The sequence below is a fragment of the Aulonocara sp. 'chitande type north' Nkhata Bay genome, linkage group LG14 (genome assembly GCF_057382095.1).
Source record: "Aulonocara sp. 'chitande type north' Nkhata Bay isolate Kocher_YH1m ecotype deep benthic linkage group LG14, A_spYH_male_GT1.1, whole genome shotgun sequence".
Lineage (NCBI taxonomy): Eukaryota > Metazoa > Chordata > Actinopteri > Cichliformes > Cichlidae > Aulonocara > Aulonocara sp. 'chitande type north' Nkhata Bay.
In genome coordinates this window covers 757,279-775,579 of record NC_141357.1, presented here as the reverse complement: position 1 = coordinate 775,579, position 18,301 = coordinate 757,279, and the positions used below count along the sequence as shown (strand labels likewise).

The following is an 18,301-nucleotide window of genomic DNA, read 5'->3' as shown; positions in this document are numbered from 1 at the left end:
AAGGAGCCTCATTTTTGTTTTCTCCGTCACATTTCTGTGGATGATCACATTAAACAGTGTGGTGATAGAGACACATTACAAAAGAATGCTCTGTGGTTGTTTTGTGAGCATACGGTGTTGTCATGTTTCCACAGGGAGGAGTGAGTGACGACGTGTCCCTGACTGCCTACATCACTGCTGCCATGCTGGAGCTTGACGCCAATGTTACAGTAAGTCTCACTTCACTTTTGAAAATCAGGACATTTACCGATTTAAAACAGTTGCTGTAACACGACGGTTTCTCAGCAATACTAATCAGGTGAAACTGGTCGTGTGCATTTCTGTCGACCATCGTAGCTTTAGGTGTAGATGCTAGCGTTAGTGTCTCAGTGTCACATTCAGCCACTGTCATACCGTTCTACATCATGAGATGGTTTATCTTGTATACAGATTAAACCTCAAATTACACTTTTTAAGCTGCTGTATCTGCCCTACAGTTCCTGATTGTCTGCAAGCTGCTTTGCAGCCCAGTTTTAATTCAATTCAATTTTATTTATATAGCGCCAAATCACAACAAAAGTCGCCTCCTCTTCATCCTGTTTCTGTCACATCTGCTCTCTGTGCCGTACGCTGTGTGGAAGAGCAGAGCTAGCAAATGAATGAAAGCTACACGACAGCGGTCCTGAATAACACGCGTGATTTTACTCTGAGCACTTCCTGCAGTCTGTCCCATACGTGTGCTCATGTCTGCCGTGTGACAGGATCCCGTGGTACACAACAGCCTGACCTGTCTGAAGGCTGCAGCGGCTGGCCAGCTCGATAACCTGTACACCACTGCCCTGCTGTCCTACACCTTCACTCTGGCTGGAGACGAGGAGATGAGGAGCAAACTCATCACCCTTCTTCATGAGAAATCGAACACACACGGTGAGGCTGACACTGATCCAACTCTATGATGCAATAAACTTCCTCCCTCTGAGGAAGAACGAGTCTTTGCTTCCTTAACTCAGTAAATGGATCTTTTTGGCTGAAACAAAGAGAGAACGCAGCGTCATCGTCATCTCCCTCGACTTCAGTTAAGTCTAAAACTTGGAAATCATTGTTTGATCCTCGCTTACAAAGAAGTCTTTCATTTTTAAATGTCTGTCTGATGGTTTAATTTTAATGGAGAGAGAAAGAATGTCAACCAAATATCCAGAAAAACACATTACTTACAAGTTATAAATTAAATTGCTGTTATGGAGGGAAATAAGTATTGGATCCACAAGTAAAACATGACTTCGTGCTCGGTGGAGAAAGCCTTGTTGGCGAGCACGGTGGTAAGACGTCATGGGGTTTGCACACATCTCAGGACGGATCATAGTCCACTCCTCTTTACAGGAATCCTTCAGGTGTCTCGGCTGCTGTTTGCTCAGCTTCATCTCCCTCCACAGATTTTCTACAGGACTGAGATCTGGACACTGGCTCCATCTTTAGCCTCTCCTTTGTTACCTTGGTGACATGTTTTGGGTCACTGACGTGCTGCAAGACTCGTCCACAACCCGTCTTCAGTGTTCTGGCTAAAGGAAGGAGTCGGTCCCTCAGTGTGATGAAGCCATGCTGTGGCCTTATAGCATCTTCTCCCAGGCCTGAATTATTTAGATGTTCATTGGCAAACTTAAGTCAGGCTCTGCAAGATTTCATGTCACCATGACATGGTTCTACCAGTGCTGACCTGTGGTCCTAACTGCCTTCAGATCATTGAAAACCCTCCTTCCTCATCCTCGCTCCATGAGGCCAGATGGAGCTCCAGACTGAGGGTGATTGATGGTCGTTTTACATTTTGTATATTTCTGAATAATCGCACCAGTTGACCGTGGCTGATGGTCTGGTAGCTCGTACAGCTTTGTGCAGGTCTGTCCTTGAAGTACTTTAACAGCTCTTTGGTCTTTTTCTGGATTTGTGGTTGATATTCTGACTCTGAATTAAAATGAACTGTCTCCATTTTTATGGTGTTATTTCTTTGTAAGTGTGAAAGCTTAAAAATTGAGCAGGGCATCGTATAATTGTTTGCCTGATAGAAGTGTTTGTGTCGTGTGCTGTGCGTGCTCTCACAGTGCTGCAATAACTGTTGTGAGCATCTGAAGACAGGCTTGTTGAGACAGACAGTAGGAATTAGCCTCTCAGTCGAAACAAGCTACCTTGGGTTAGTCTGCAGTTAGAAAATACTAGAGCTGCCACAAACGATTATGTTGATAGTCGACTGGTCACCGATTATTTTTGCGATTAGTCGACTAGTCAGATCATCATCCATTGGACGTACAGCGTACAGCTTATTGCACCAGCAGCATCTGCTCTTATATAACTATCATTAGCTTACAGCTTTAAGTGTTTAAGGTCTGTGCTAACTAAAAATAAAGACAAGATGATAGTTTATTAAAGTTTAATGAAATCTGCAGATTGTTTCGGTGAAGTTTAATAAACTCCTTGCTATCTAAAATATAACAGGACACTGGAGTAAATTCTGGAGCATCTCACACTTCTGATAATCAGCTGTCTGCTTGACGTTTATTCAGCTGTGTAAAAACTTTAATCTCAGCCAAACCGATTTACTCAGCAACAAATAAAACACTGAAAAAAGCCAAACAACAACATTGTTAAGTTATCTAAGTGACTTATATATATGTTTAACCTGACTAGCGAAAGACGGCGGTGGGTTTGAAAACGATTAGCCGGGAGTCCGGTGTTCTCACGGCTCTAGTTAGCCTAGCCCCCGGCTAGCTATCGAGCTAGTGGGTAACAGACGTCTCCGAAAACGTCGGAGCGCTTTTGAAAATATGTGTTGTCTTGATAAACTGAGCAGATATTTGAGGTTTACACAGCTACATTCAAGCCTGAAAATATGTTAAACGTTTATTTTGTGACCCAGAAAGAATAATAAGAGTAATATTAAAACTAACTAGCTGCCGCCATTGTTGGAAACTGAGCTGGGCCGCGCTATGAATTCTGGGACACAGCTTCTTCTTCTGTGGTGTTTAACGGCAGCTGGCATCCTTGTACATGCAGTGCTGCCATCTTCTGTTTCAGTCCGTTATTACACTCTCAAATCCTGCTATTATTCCTGCGTCTTTTGGGATCTTACAAAGCTTCAAACGACGCGTCGACTATTAAATCAGTCGTCGACGATTTTGATAGTCGACGTAATCGTCATAAGTCGTGGCAGCCCTAGAAAATACTAACACCTCCAACCTTGTATTAGAAAGGAAAGGCTGTGTTTCTTGAGACATAGTGTGACTGAGCTTTTGTAGATACATTTAGGTGTCATCTGCATAATCGTGAAAGTCTTAAATAGGAGCAGGAACTTGCAGAAACCAGCTTCACCCTAACAGGTTCCTCTTTGGTTCATTGTCACATCTAATCAGACTTTACAAATGTCCGATCCAAAACGAATGCACCGTGGGGTTAGGTTCATTGGTGATGAGTGCCAATGTGGTCGTCTGTTTGTGTGTGTGAGCCGTGTGACAGATGGCGTGCGTACACTGGGATATCTGCAGACGTGTCCTTTATTTGGTCCTTTATTTGTCCTGGCTGGCAGGAGGCACCCGTCACTGGAAGAGAGCAGGGGCTTCTGGGAAAGGCCTGGACTCTCTGGAGGTGGAGATGACCTCCTACGTGCTGCTGGCTCTGCTGTCCGGTCCCTCCATGCCAGGCTTTGACTTGGAGTACTCTTCTGCCATTGTGCGCTGGCTCACTCAGCAGCAGAACCCCTTTGGCGGTTTCTCTTCCACACAGGTCAGTTAGACCACGTTTAACCTTAAAGGAGGGTGAACTCTGAACCTGTGCTAACAACATTTCTAATCCGTCTGTGGCCCCCAGGACACAGTAGTGGCCCTTCAAGCGTTGGCGAAGTATGGTGCTGCCACCTACAGTTCAGAGGTGGGCACTACAGTGACACTGACCTCTTTAGGAGGCTTGAACAAAGAGTTCACCGTGAATCAGGACAACAGGCTGCTGTACCAGGAGAAGAAGCTGAGCGAGGTCCCAGGAGAGTACACGATCAGAGCCGAGGGACAGAACTGCGTACTGACACAGGTACCACACAGATACGTGTGCAGCACACCAAGTACAGAAGTATTTAGTTTTTTAAACAGAGACAAGCAGCTGGAACCATTGTGACAGCTTCCAGCTAAACACACTGTTCATGGACCTGGCATGACCTGGTATGACGGCAGACGAATGACTCCAAGCGTTCCTTCTGAGTGTTGTAGTGTGGACAAAGTCTCTGAAACTTTCCTGGTTACAACAGTACATAAGATAACCTACAGCTCTGGAGTATATGTGAAAGCAGGCCTTTGTTAGTGTGTGTTGCACCTGAACAATGTACTCGTACATGTTCAGTGTTCCCAAACGTAAAGCAGGAGGAGCCCAGTATGAACTGGTACATGTCCACTGAGCTCAAATTGGAGAAAACACAGTGAGGTGATCGGTAGATGGGAAGAACAATATTTATTGTTCTAAAAGTATTTTAGCGACTAGTTGTTGATGACGCGACAGCCACGGTCCTTAGTAAAGGCAAGAAACGCCACTGAAGCCTCCACCTGCGGCTGGTGCAGCAGATGGAGACTGGGATGAAGGTAAACATCCAGGCTCAGGTGGAGGAGGGCCGCCGTCAGACTACCAGCGAGATTTAAAGACGTCTGATTGGTAAAAGCTTCCTTTGCAGTGTGTTAATGCGTGACGTGAAGCGTCTGATCTGCTAGTGCTGCCGTGCCGCTCGCCACAGCCTGACTTTGCTGTGTCTCTGCAGATCTCCATGTTTTACAACATCCCCCCTCCTGCAGACTTCTCTGCCTTCAACGTCTCTGCTAACACCATGGCCAAGTGTAACATCAGCAGGCCGCAGCTCATCCTTTTCGTGCATGTCAGGTACTCTGCATGTGTGTCTTGGGTATAATTATCTAAACCCCGAGACAACCTGAGAGCACATGAGGATCACAGCACTGTGTGACTTTTTGCAGGTACCAGGGGAGGAGAGAGGAGACCAACATGGTCATCGTCAACATCAAGCTCCTGTCTGGATACGTCCTGGATAAGAGCTCCCTCACACTGGTCAGTTGGCCCGCCGCAGGCGCTGCCAGTCCTGCCACATGGTGTTTGTCCTACAGACTAACTGTTGTGATATGCTGTGTTAGCTGCAGAAGGACCGCTCAGTGAAGCGCGTGGACGTGGAAGAAGGATTCATCAACATCTACTTAGACGGGGTAGGAAGCACGGCCGCTCTGTTTGTATAAAAGCTGGATGACCTCAAAGCATCATTCTCTCTAATGACCAGCAGGGGGCGACTCCCCCGGTTGCGTAAAGAAGTTTGTATAAAAAAACATGGCCGTGCTGCTTCTTTAACACTTTGCTGGTTCATGGCTTCCTGCACTTGGTTTGAATCTTATTGATACAACACGATGTTCATTTGTGTCATTTATACTCGCGTCACAGCTTTAGGGCCCGCCCACCTTTTAATTGACATGTCTCCCTCATCATGTGCCAAATCAAAGCACAAGAAAAGCAATCACAAGACAAAGTGCTGCGTAACAGTGTGTGTGACACGCTGGTGAAATGGTGCTCATAAGCAGGAGCTGGTTGTATTTTGACGTGATGCCCAGCACGCCGTACTGTGACCTCTGAGTTCAGGACGCAGTCAGCCGATGTCATCAGTAGGTAGAGAAAAACTAAACCTACGCAGGTCTTTCAGCCGTCTCTACATTTCTAACATCATTATTACCAAAATCATTTTAGCCACTGAGTCCTAATTATCATGATTACTTCAAGGGTTTCAGTTTGAACTTTTGTGGAAAGTCTTTGGTTTGCTGTAAGGAACATGAGACATGACAGCGGCTGTGAATGTTGTCTGCAGCTGAGGAAGGATGACATGCAGATCTACAGTGTGACACTCGAAGAGGATCAGCCTGTCAGGAACCTGAAACCAGCTGTGGTTAAAGTCTACGATTACTACCAGACGAGTAAGAACCGAAACTCGTGCAGATGCTTCTTTGGAGTTGCCGTCGTTCTGTTCGGTGCTGAAATGTTTTTGCTCTCATTTCAGGTGATGAGGCGGTCACCGACTACACGTCCTCCTGTGCAGAGAGTATGTAACACCTTCATTCACTGCGTCTTTTCATGCTTCAGTGTTTTGTGCAGGACTGACGCACAGACTCGGTTCAGTTTTATTTACAAAGCGCCAAATCAAAGCAGTAGTAGTACAATAATACAGAGAAACAAATCCCAACAATCGTGTTACATCCCTCTGACCAAACACTTGGCAACAGTGGGAAGGAAAAACTCCCTTTTAACAGGAAGTAACCTCCAGCAGAGGCAGGCTCAGGGAGGGGCACCAATCGGATGGGGGGTTGATCACGAGTAGATTAATGGCATCACATTCAACTTCAGCAGAACTGAAGCTGCTGATGGAGCTCATACAGATATTGATTGATTTTTCCTTGCTCTTTTCCATTTTAGGTCGACCTATTTGGCTCATTTTCAGTTTAATATTTCTATTTGTTGGCCCTATTAGAGTAGCTTTGCATAATTTTCAGTTCAAAATAATCCTAATTTATCTTACTGGGCCTTTGTTCAGCTCCCAGTTCTCCCCGTCAGGTTTCCTCTCAGCTTTCTTGTGATTGGCTGTAAATAGGTTTAATGCCAGGTAAGTTGGGCTTTTGTGCTCACAGCCAGAGAAATATGAGCAATGTGCCAAAAACTGCATGTCTGTTTATTTACACAGCGTCACATGACGCGAGCTGGTACAAGAACAGTGTCTGGTTTATCGCATCTTGTCAGCTGTGTGGGGGCTGAACTTTCACTGAGGTTTAACAATTAGGGGTGTGGCTGCTTTGATGGACAGGTGTATGATGTTAGCTCAGTAAATGTAAATGGACTGGTTCTTATTTAGCGCTTTTCTACTCTGAGCACTCAAAGCGCTCTATACAACTAACTCATTCACCCAATCACACAAGCACTTCTAAGCTCTTAAGGTGCTCCCTGTCCAACATTCATACACATTCACACTCGGATGGGTTAGTATCTTCCCACGGATATTTGGCATGCAGACTGGACCAGTCTGGGATCGAACCACTGACCTTCTGGTTAGTGGCTGATCTGCTCTGCCACACAAAACTTCAATCTAAAAATACAGCACTGTGTGCTGGACCATGACTCATTAAATTCACTCAAGTACAGCCACATCAGCACCATCAAGTATGTTTAATAAGATTAACTGACAAATAGGTCCTGCTGTATTTTATTATTACTCAGTTACTCAACAGATACTGGCAGATAATGTGTTTGCAGCTCTATCTGCTCTCTCTCTGTAAACCATGGATATCATAGTCTGTCTTCCATCTTCAGTGTACAGTCTGTAAATCTGAGGGCTGTAGAACAAATATGAATGTATAAAAGCCAACACTGGATCAGTGTTCATGTGGCCATGAAGAAACGATCCACACACTTCATTTGAATACAAAGTGAGTGGAAATGTTTGTGGCTGGTTTCCATGTAAATAACTGTGTTTTCTCTGCAGGTGACACCATCAATGAGCTGTAGAAGTGGTTTCCTGCAAACCTATGCTGGGACAGTTGGAAGGTTCACTGTCAAACTGTTGTTTTTTTTCCCCTTGCTTCCATTAAAATACACAAAAAGCAACTTTTTAGCCGTGTATTAAGAGTGACTCTATTTCATGTATTTTTAGTTTTTTCTCAGTGTTAGAGCTGTCATTATGATGGCTGTGTAACAAGCCCGTAATCAGTCAGCGTTAGCGTCCGTACAGCAGTTACTGGTCTGTCTCTCTCAACACTGGAACCTGCTGAAGTGGAGGAAGCAGCCAATCTGTGATAGTCGTTTAATAGAGCTGACACAATCCATACATGAAAATGACACGAGACATACAGGGTACCAATAACAGCATGGTCCGAGTACTAAGAGTGTGTATGAGTGTGTGTGTGACAGGAACCACTTTATGAAGAACACTAGAGTCTAGTGAGTGTGAGGTGGATTACTCGCTGATACATCTCTACCATACCATCTGAAATGTAACTGACAATAAAACTTCTAAAATGATACAAGTAAAAATTGTACTTCTTTCCATACAATACTGTTTGATTTCCATGTTTTCATTCAGGCATCGTCTTCACAGAATGACAGTGATGCGTGCACCTCCTGCTCTCCACAGACGGCATTTAACAGCCTCGCCAGTGTTGAATAGTTTGGTTTGCACGTCCTCGCTGTGCAGGGAAATAAAAGGCAAGTGGGTGGTAGGGACAGAGTATATTAAGGTCTTTTCACTAGTCTTATAATAAGTAAACATATCACTGTCTCAGGCACCACAACTATAAGTAATCATCACTATACCGACACATGAAACCAGCTCCGCATGCTCCTACAAATCAAAGTAGCACTGGAAACCTGCTGATCCCAAACCGACCACGGTGAGATGAGCCACACAAGGCGCTCCATCAAAGCCGAAGGTGCAAGATTGATTTATCCATCCTGGTGCAGGCAGCGGGCCACAGAAAGAGACTGAGCAGGTTTTAGTTTTAAGACAGATGTTCATAATGGAACCAAGGAATCAGCCCATCGCTCCATCGCAGGGGAAATGAGTACGTAATGAAAGAAGAGCCGTCTGTCAGCATGGACAACAAAATCAAATGCCTTGAAACAACTAAATATTGAAAGCAGCGGTACTGCAGTGTAAAAAGCTGTACTCGTTATGACCCATAAAAATGGAACTGTGCCGATTTCAAATGAAAACAAACGAGCTACATAAATGAGCCGGAGGCCACGACGTGTAGCTTCTGGAGTGTAACATGAGAGAATGCAGTGGAGTATAAATACTTCTAACTTGTACTTCAGTACAGCAACTCACTTGATTTTTTTAATTAAACTGGTGAATTCCACCTTAAATCTGCATACAGCTGCTTTCATTCTTTTTATTGTTATCAAGTCTCTCTGTGCCGCTCCCTGATCCTGGATCTACTGAAGTCCTCTTCCTGTTAAAAGGGAGTTCTTCCTCCCTGCAGTCACCAAACGCTGGGATTGTTGGGATTCTCACTCCACTTTGGAACAGATGACTTAATTGATGCTACGTCGAAATAAATATTGAATTAAACTGGTTGAAAGAAAAATAAAACACTTTGTCCAATAGTGTGGTAGCTGATCCCCACCACTCAGGGTGGTGCCACACCCCCGTGGTGAAGCTCAGAAACAAAGTCAATGCATTCATATAACTGGAGAGGCTGTGCTCTACTCACAGACACGGCATCGACAACAATAACAACAACAACATAGTCAAGGCACAGTTCTGAATTGCATCAGTCCATAGTGTTGTGTGGTCCTGTGTTGGTGCCATCTGGTAGCTGTTGCTTAGGCTGGCAGTGGTGATGGCTGCTTCCCAGCAGTCATATCAGGTTAGCTAAAGGCTACTTGGCAAACAGAAGATTTACCACTTTGTGCACACAAAGAGATGCAGTTTGCACCTAGAGTTGGCAAAATGACAGCTTGATACAGACACAGTGAGATTCCTGTTCAACATATTCAACAAGTGCACTGAGAACGTGGCAGCTTTGGTGAGACCAGTGTAGCGGTCAATCTCTGAGACTCGAGGTCCCCCAGTGAATGTGATGGACTGACCGCTTCTTCATTACGCAATTAATAATTTAGGAAAGTAGAGACTGTGGATAGCTGATGATGAGGCTTGTTGCCCCTGGCTTACAACAGCACATGGAAAACTTTCAGGGAAAGTCCAGTTTCAAAGCTGTCAAAGGACCGATGAGCGTCTGGATTATGAACGCTTTCTTAAAGAGGACCCATCTCTCTCTGCTTTCAGTTCATCTTCAGTTGGGCAACTTTAGAGCCCCTCGGTTCACCCTCGGTTTCAGCATCCGTCTCTCGAGACCCCCTCCCCTCCCTGAAAGCCCACTACCATTGATTGCAGAACGTCAGGAAGCCTACCACGGGGCAGCGTCCAGTGTTTATGTAACGCCTGTTATGCTCGGGCTTCTTGTGCCTAGAGCAGATGACTGATTGACAAGTCGATCAGTTTGTTATGACGCCGCAAAACTGATTGAAATAATGACTGAATGTATACAAGATGTAACTGTGTACATGAACATGAAGATACAGAAGGCCGGGTCCTCTTTAAGAGGGTTAGGGTTAGCTCAGACTAGCAAAAAGACTGGAAGCAAAGGGACAGAGCTAGCTAGAAAGCGAGACTTTTAAGCTAGCAGCTTGTCTCTTTTTTAGCTTGCTAAGAAAGTTAGCTAGCTTCAGCTAAATACAAAACACAGAGAACCAACAAGATAAAGCAAAGGAAATGACCAGTTTACTATGAAGACTGAGTGGGACAGCCAATGAGATGTACTAAAACCACGACTGGTTTTTACACACATAGCCAGGCTAACATTTCTCAGGGCTTCCAGTCTTCACGCTAAGCTAACGCTGTTGTGGCATTAGCTACATGTTTTAGTCTCTCACCAGCTCTTGCTAGCTTTGATACACAGTACTGTGTATTGTACTACATTAACTGAAATGCACCAAATCCTGCACAAAGCCTGGTCAACAAGCAACTTGAATACTGACACCTTCCCAACCCTCCACGGGGCAAACTGCTGTGAGAACTGCAGAGTGAACTCGTGAGCGGCTCAAAGTCTAACATCACTTCCAGTTACTTTGGTAAGCCTGTGTGTGGAGATAGGAACAGGGTGGAGCCGTGGGTGTAGCTGTGGATGCTGATTGGCTTAGTGTGATTGGCTCATTGTCTTCAGTGTGAAGCTGAAACGCGCTCCTCTGTGTTTCGCCGTTACAAACGTCCTCTCCAGCTCCGGCTCACTCAGGGGTTACAGTATTTCTCAGGTTACACATTGGAAATGAGATTTTTTTTCAAATATTTCTAAAAATGATTACAGGATTCGATTGAACTATTCCTGTCTAACAAAGTCATGAAAGGAAAACACATTGGCATCGTGTGATTTGGCAATTTTCTCTACAAGTAAAAAAGAAATAAAGGAACAAAAAATACAAAAGTTCAACAAACAGTTAACTATAAGATCTCCATTTGGCAATATAGAAAGGCTTTGTTATAAAGTCTTTGACAGGTTTACATTTGGTTTATATACAGACGTGTGTGCGTGCGCACGTTTCCTCCCTTTTTAAATCCAGACAGAATCACATAGAGTGGAGGTGGAAACAAGTACACGGTCAAATCAAAGATGTTAGATTCAAAAGTAAAACAGGAAGGCGAGCCGTCGGAGGACAGGAAACAGGAAGAGTCTGTGATGGGAGCGTCCCCGCCAAAGCCGCCGGCTTGTCCCAGCGCTCTTCTTAGTTCAGGAACTGCGTGTACCCCTCCGCTCCCGTGACGATCACGTCCATCCAGATCCTCATGGCCTCGGCCGACGGGGCCACCACGTAATAGAGGCGGTCGTGGGTCTTGACGCAGAAGGTCAGCGAGGGGTTGGGGCTCTGGAGGACACCGGGACAAAAAACAAGAGAGACGGGAAATGTCCAGTTAACAAAGAGCTAACCATCAGCATGCAGCGAGTCACCGCTGCTCTCAAGGCTCCTTCAGGTCTCTTCTGTAAGGTCCAACGACCGATTCAGGTTTATGCAACATCACTGTATGTTTTTATTGGACTGGATTTGTACCTCATTTCTGCCTCAAAAGAAGACGCCAAACACAGAACAAAGCTATTTAAACGCAGCACGACCCTCAGGTGGACGGATGCTGAGGGTACAGACAGGGAACAGAATTTGGTACAGACAAGAGCAGACCAGGACACAGGAGGCGGGAGCATGATGGCTCCCCTCACCCCAACCTGGTTTTGCTGGTTTTCTTCCTGTTAAAGGGAAGCTCTTCCTTCCCACTGTCACAGAGTGCGTGCTGCTCGCCTGATTGTTGGGGTTTCTCTGCCACGAGCCATCACTGACGATCAGCTACTGTGCAGTGCAGCTCGACCCACGTGTCTCGCTCTGGTGCTGAGCTCATTTCCTGTACGAGCTTCAGAACCAGCAGCTGTTGGGTTACGCGCTGTAGGCTCTCTTTTTCTTTTAAACACCAAACGAGTGCCTGTCCGTTGACTGAGCTGCCAGAATCCCTCGCTCTGTGTAGCCAAAAAGCCTCTCCTAGGAGCTGGGAAGAAGACCCGCAGGACCGAGCCGAGCAGGTGGAGCAGCATGGTGGAGGTGGGTTGCAGAGCAGCTTGCAGTTGCACAGCTTAAATGAAACACTCATTATGTTGAGGCACTCGGACTGTGGGCCGAGGCTGTGATGCTACACGGGCAAAAAAACTGTTTGCCAGCATTAGAGCCGTCTAACATCAGCTCCACACCAACAATCCAGTGTTTCCAAACAGCTGCTACGTATAGCTATTTAAAATCCACTCGTTCCTGCCCGGCTGCTCGGCTTGGCCAATTTGGTGATTTTTGTAACTTCCCAGTTGGAACACCGAGTGCCCTCTGGTGGACAAACTAGGCAACACCAACACTCATAACATTTCCCCGTCTCTACTTTCCCCCGTGGGCCAAAATAAATGCAGATACTGACAGATGGGCCAATGGATCAGCTAACACATCCATGTCAGATGAAAAGTCTCCACACACTTCAGGCACCTTTGGTTCCACACTGACACTAAAGATAATGCAGGGTAAGAGAAACACATGCAGTATGCTGTTAGTTTACTATTAAAATACTAATAAATTGCTGTTAATTAAAACAGACCCACGTTCTCCTTCTGACATGGTAACATCAGCTCTTTGTGCCGCTGCTAAGAGCAGCAGACTCTAAAGTTTCCCTCTGTAACGCCACATTGGAAGTGACAAGTCGAATCAAAGTTCCAGAGTCGATCAGAGCCCCGCAGTCAGAGCGTGGTGTACTGCGACAGCCCGTCAAACACAGCAGCTCGGCTTTATGTCGCAGATAAATAAAGTGACAAGATGTGGAGGCTCAAGACGAGCAGCAAGAAACATGAGCGGAGAGACACCTACGGCTGCGTCAGGCGTTTGTGAACAGAGGAATCAGACACTCACAGGCAGCACTTCTTAATAAATACAGCCTGGATGTATTCTGTGAAGCATATGAATGAGGAAGCGCTCGAAACACTCCACTGGTCTGTACTGGGATCACTGGGACAGACACAGGGAAGGATTAGTTAGGGTGCGACTCTGTCACTGAGGGTGTCAGCACAATAGAACTACATCCCCCGGCGCACACGGCGGCCGAGGTCAGGCGGGCGAGCACAAAGCGAGGATGCACATGCTGCTTATGTTCAGTGTGACAGGAGGAGGAGACGTGAAGGAAAGAAGGATGAGACTTAAAGATTTGTACCTTAGTGGCGCTGCGCAGGTGATCGTAGTAAACCTCCTCTATCGCCTGGAAGTAGATCACTCCCTTCAGCTTGGTCTCGTGTTTGTCTGCAGGACAGAAATGAGGCTTTGGTCAGAAACTCAAACGTTTGCACTTTCCCAGGCTGGCACGGAGGACAGGGAAGACCCACGGCACGCTGAAAGGGATCAAACTTTGACCAGAGTACAATTAGAGTGATGGATGGAAAAGGACAAGCACGGTGCCCCCCCCACCTCTGTTTTTAAGCCAGTGGTGCTCTCATTGTATTTTCACACTTGACTGCATTCTTACGCTACTCTGGTACATGGTTGCAGTTTGTTTCATCAGCCACTGCAGAACTGCAGTCAGGAACCGGTGGGGAACTCAACAGCCCCTCTCTACCTCCAGGCACAAACACTCCACGAGCCAACTTAAAGAGTAGTAGGTAGAGACGCCGCGCTTCATTTCGAGGAACGGCGCTTTGCCTTTAACGCGCTGCTATTATCTGCTAACGACCTCTTTAGCATTCAAACAGCCCTGCATTTGCATCTCATCAGGCTGCATCTAAACTAGCCAACGACCCGCTGCTGCTGCTGGTGGAGGCTGGTTAATGCGAATTAGCGTCGCTTGTGACTTCTGCACGTCACCTCTAGTTAAATGCTGTTCAAGGTCAAGAGAAGAGGGCGAGAGGTGCATCTCAATCAGCTCCTCAGAGAGCGTGGCGCCGAGTGCATTTTAACTACTGCCAAAGTAATCTCCGTACACCTCCTCGCCCTGGCTCGCTTTCAACAAGGTACGCTTTAAGCAGCTTTAAGCGGAACCTTCTGAGCACTTCAAAGGCCGTCAGCGAGCGTCCCCGAGCTCGCCGCTCAAATGACACCAGCCTGCAAGGTGCACGCAGATCTGCTCCAAGCCTGGAGGACGCATGCTCTGCTCTCACTCACAGCGTTGCTGCTTCGCTCTGCTTTCCACATCATCTCAGTTTCCACTGGTGACTGAACATGAAAATCATCCAGAAGAGCTGAGAGTGAAACGCAGGCGGAGGTTATTTTGTCACCGTGTTAGGTTTGTGCTTTCAGCATCACTGAGGACACAAACATCCATCCCCTCGGACTGAGTGATGAAAGCTTCAGAGCACTTACACTGAAGAACCCAGACACATCAGGGGTTTGTTTCCCTACAGAGCGCTTTTCCACAGGCAGGTGTGCTCTCAGGGTCGGGGCCACGTTAGGTACCGTGAGTTGAGCCTCAGGTGTGAAGTTTATGGTTTCCCTGGGTCTTTTCCCGTGTGTCATACAGAAATCTTCTTTTTTTGGTTTTATTCTGTTGTATTTAAAGGCCGGTGCATGAAAATACTGTCAGACACAAACCGACTGATGTAAAACAGGTTGGGGACCGCTGCTGCAGAGGCCCCCTTCTTCTGTTCATTTGACTTTGTCAGGTGTTAAACTGGGACAGACAGACAAAGAGCGCCACGCTAACACAGCAGACACCTCGGCTCTTACCAACATAGTAGGAGAACGTCCTTTTGAGGCGGTCGAACACGAACCAGCGTTTCTTCCACGACTTGATCTTGCCTCCCATCTTCACCAGGTAGCCCTTGCACATCTTCTCGGTGAGGATGACGTGATAGCACGTCTCCACGCTGTGACCTGACGACTCGATGTGCGAGCGCAGATCAAACTCCTCCTTCCTGATGGGCAGGTAGCGAGTCATAGGACGGGCCTGCGTGGACAGACATGGGCAGAGGAGTCACTGATACGGACGATGCAGACGCAGAACCTGCTGCAGGTCTGGGGATGCAGACATGAACACATAAAAACACAGTAAGACAGAAACGTCTCTGCACCAAGCTGCCAGTCACAGTCTGATCAACAACCTCCTCCACCTGTCTGTGGACGGCCTGATAACGAGGCGCCCACATCAGGCATAAATCACACGCTTCATTTTCAAAGTCAGGTTTATGCCACATGTTTTAATGTCTATGAAAATGCAGAAGGTTACTCATCGTGCACTCTTTGCCTGGCTGCAGCTGGTCTCTGTGCCACAAAGACCAGCTGCTGCTCACGCAGGACAGATGTTGAATAAAGGACTTAACCCTGTTTGGTCACTCGTGTGCGCTCCACGATCCTTCAACCATTATTCTGACACAGTATGAAAAACGACATTTAAAAGCAAAGGCTGCTCCGTCACAGTGGGAAACATCAGCAGGTCACTCTGATGTTTCCGACCATGAAGCTGAACCTGGTGCTTTCACAGGCTCACCTGTGGAGACCTTTCACGTCTTTTGTGTTAACATGGATTCAACTGTTGGCGAGCTGTTGGCACACGGCGGTAAAGAACAAGCTTTAAATGTTGCATGTCGATGGACAGTATTTATGGCCACACAGGGTTTACATCATAAATGCACGTGGGGTGGTTTTGTTACGAGCACGGCCATATTTATGTGCCGCCAGCCGTCCGTGGCGCCGCCACACCCGCCCGTCGAGTCACTTTGCACGTTTCCGCCACACGGACTCGATTACATCTGCTTTCACTGACCTGAGAGAAGTTCTTGGCCCTCATCTTGACTTCCTTCTCCACCAGCTGCTGCCGGTGGAAAGTTTCATCCTGCAGCCTCTTCTCGGCCTCCTCCCTCCTCCGCCTCTCCTCCTCGAGCATCTGCCGGCGAGCCAGGCTCTCCCGTTCCTAGTGGACAGCGCTTTCATTAAATTTTTTTTTTGATCTGTGGAAGGGTTTGGCAGAGCGCACATGTTCGCTCTTCATACATTTATGTACAGGGTGTCCTGCTGGGAGCTGCCCACAACCTGGAGCTGCTGACCACCACGCAGCTTCCGTTCTTTAAACACAAAATCTGATATTTGGAGGCGTAATGATCGGCAGACACACACAATGCATCGACGCAAACACTGCAGTACTACGACTGCGTGGAAGCCGTTTGGAGGGTGAGAAACAAAGGCGCTCACTGTTTTCTCTGTGTGAGATTTCCTAATTGGATGGGGCTCGCAGTCAGACTCGGTGAGAGCAGAAGATAATGGATGGGATCATCTGAGGTGCTTCATCGAGGCACAAAAACAAAATGTAAGATAAGATAAGATAAGATAGAACTTTATTAATCCCTCGGGTGGGTTCCTCTGGGAAATTCGATGTGCAAAGTCCAATAAAATAATTAGCAGCTCTGCGCTGCTGTCAGGAACTTTTGATTTTTTGAAGAAATGCGAGTTCAATTCAGCGTTATCGACGGGGGCGCTGCGAGAACTCATCGCTCAGCGAGTATGGATTCGGGACAATCAGCTAACGCTGCAGCACTTGCGACGCTGCTTCTTACCCGCGATTCGATAAGTCTGGCTTTCTCCAGCTGCGCCTCCTTCAGCATCTTCTCCATCTCCTCGATCTTCAGGGCGTCCACACCTCCGACGCTGCCATCAAACACGACATTAGTTACTACACAAAGTCTCACAGCAATAAGTCGACAAATACAAAATAAAAGCATCTAAAGCCCAAGAAAGACATGAAAACGCTTAATGAGGTCACGCTGCAGCATTAATCACGTCAGTGGAACGATCCTCTCCATCACAGCTTCAATCCCATTAAACTCTTCATAATGTGAGCAAACCAGTGTGAGCACGCTGTGCTGAGGACTGTTGCAGTGCAGCTCGACCACACTCAAAGATGGCCTGCAAACTAGCCCACTGTGGACAAAGACTCACAGGGGGAGTCTGAAGATTAGCAGCCCACTGTGTGTGTGTGTGTCTCAATTTAGCATTTCAATCAAGCTTTATCTACTCAGCGCCAAATCACAACAACAGTTGCCTCAAGGTGCTTTATATTGTACAGTAGACCCTACAATAACACATACAGAGAAAACCCAACAATCACATGACCCCCTATGAGCAGCACTTTGGCGACAGTGGGAAGGAAAAACTCCCTTTTAACAGGAAGAAACCTCCAGCAGAACCAGGCTCAGGGAGGGGCGGGGCCATCTGCTGACAAAGCCACGCCGTGGATATGCTCACATTTTTGTAACAATAACTTTCATTTCAAAAAATAACCAGAAGCATGAAGAATGCTTTTTATTATCGCACAGATCTGGAGGCAGCTGTGTTCAGTGGAACAGATGTGAGGAACCAGCCGAAACATGTTCACCAACGACTCTGACATCAGACGTGATGGTGCAGCTGGTGTGTCAGGAGCTGGCGTCTGAACACTGAACCAGGCCACGGCCAACAAACCCAGAGTGTGTTCACATCAGCTACACACAAACATTAACATAGAACCCCATAATCCACTGTGTGTGCGTCATACCCGCTCATGTTGTCAGGCGAGCAGGCCGAGTTGTTCCCGGTGGACACGCTGGTGTCCATGCTGTCCGAGCTCTCCAGGCTCAGGGTGTCGTACGGCTGCTCCCCGGCCGACGGGGGCTGATGGTGCAGGATGGAGTGGTGAACCAGAGGAGGGGGGCCCAAGGAAGTGTGGCTCAGCGCGGGGCTGTAGGCCATGATGGGTGAGTAGGAGGGAGACGGGGAGGACGAGGTTACGAGGTGGGGCTGGGAGCCGTGGAGGGCCTCCCACTGGCACTGAGCCTCCGCTGCTGCTCTTTGCTTGAGCTCGGCCAGACGGCGGCGCTGCTCTTCGATCACCTGCTGACCTGGAGGGGGGAGGGGGACACGGTGAGCGTTTGAGGTCTGCAGACGGAACAATGACTCGAGTGCGAGCAGGCCCGTTTGTTCCTGCAGAAAACAAAGAGCTGGCTGTGAAGGACATCATCACTCAACACGTAAAGGAGACTAGCACCAGCCCACAACCTGCAACACCAGATTCATGCACCACACATACAAGTATGTGCTCTCTCAGTAATAACAAGCTTGAGGAAAACTACAAAAACCCACAAAGTTGAAGCAAAAGTGTCCGTCCAACATCCTACATTTGGAATGAAGCCGCTGCGCAGCTCGTAACACATCTGGCTCCAAACCAGGAGCT

At 47.1% G+C, this 18,301-nt stretch overlaps 2 protein-coding genes across 6 annotated transcripts in view; one reads left to right on the top strand and one right to left on the bottom strand.

Moving 5' to 3' along the window:
* Positions 1–8,076, top strand: part of a2m1 (alpha-2-macroglobulin 1) — a 65,221-nt gene extending 57,145 nt beyond the window's left edge. The window contains exons 27-36 of the mRNA XM_086260499.1: positions 135–209; positions 741–906; positions 3,554–3,750; positions 3,835–4,050; positions 4,766–4,884; positions 4,977–5,067; positions 5,151–5,219; positions 5,867–5,972; positions 6,056–6,097; positions 7,529–8,076. Coding sequence (XP_086116625.1) covers positions 135–209; positions 741–906; positions 3,554–3,750; positions 3,835–4,050; positions 4,766–4,884; positions 4,977–5,067; positions 5,151–5,219; positions 5,867–5,972; positions 6,056–6,097; positions 7,529–7,551 — 1,104 coding nt within the window. The 3' untranslated portion in view covers positions 7,552–8,076. The remainder of the gene's footprint in view (positions 1–134; positions 210–740; positions 907–3,553; positions 3,751–3,834; positions 4,051–4,765; positions 4,885–4,976; positions 5,068–5,150; positions 5,220–5,866; positions 5,973–6,055; positions 6,098–7,528) is intronic.
* A 180-nt stretch (positions 8,077–8,256) lies between these two features.
* The window catches only part of phldb1b (pleckstrin homology-like domain, family B, member 1b), an 88,828-nt gene continuing 78,783 nt past the window's right edge, over positions 8,257–18,301 (bottom strand). For all 5 annotated transcript variants that reach the window (XM_086260494.1, XM_086260495.1, XM_086260498.1 and 2 more), the window contains 6 exons: positions 17,627–17,969; positions 16,650–16,740; positions 15,863–16,009; positions 14,827–15,046; positions 13,325–13,410; positions 8,257–11,463 (listed from right to left, as the gene is read on the bottom strand). In XM_086260494.1, coding sequence (XP_086116620.1) covers positions 11,323–11,463; positions 13,325–13,410; positions 14,827–15,046; positions 15,863–16,009; positions 16,650–16,740; positions 17,627–17,969 — 1,028 coding nt within the window. In that variant the 3' untranslated portion in view covers positions 8,257–11,322. The remainder of the gene's footprint in view (positions 11,464–13,324; positions 13,411–14,826; positions 15,047–15,862; positions 16,010–16,649; positions 16,741–17,626; positions 17,970–18,301) is intronic.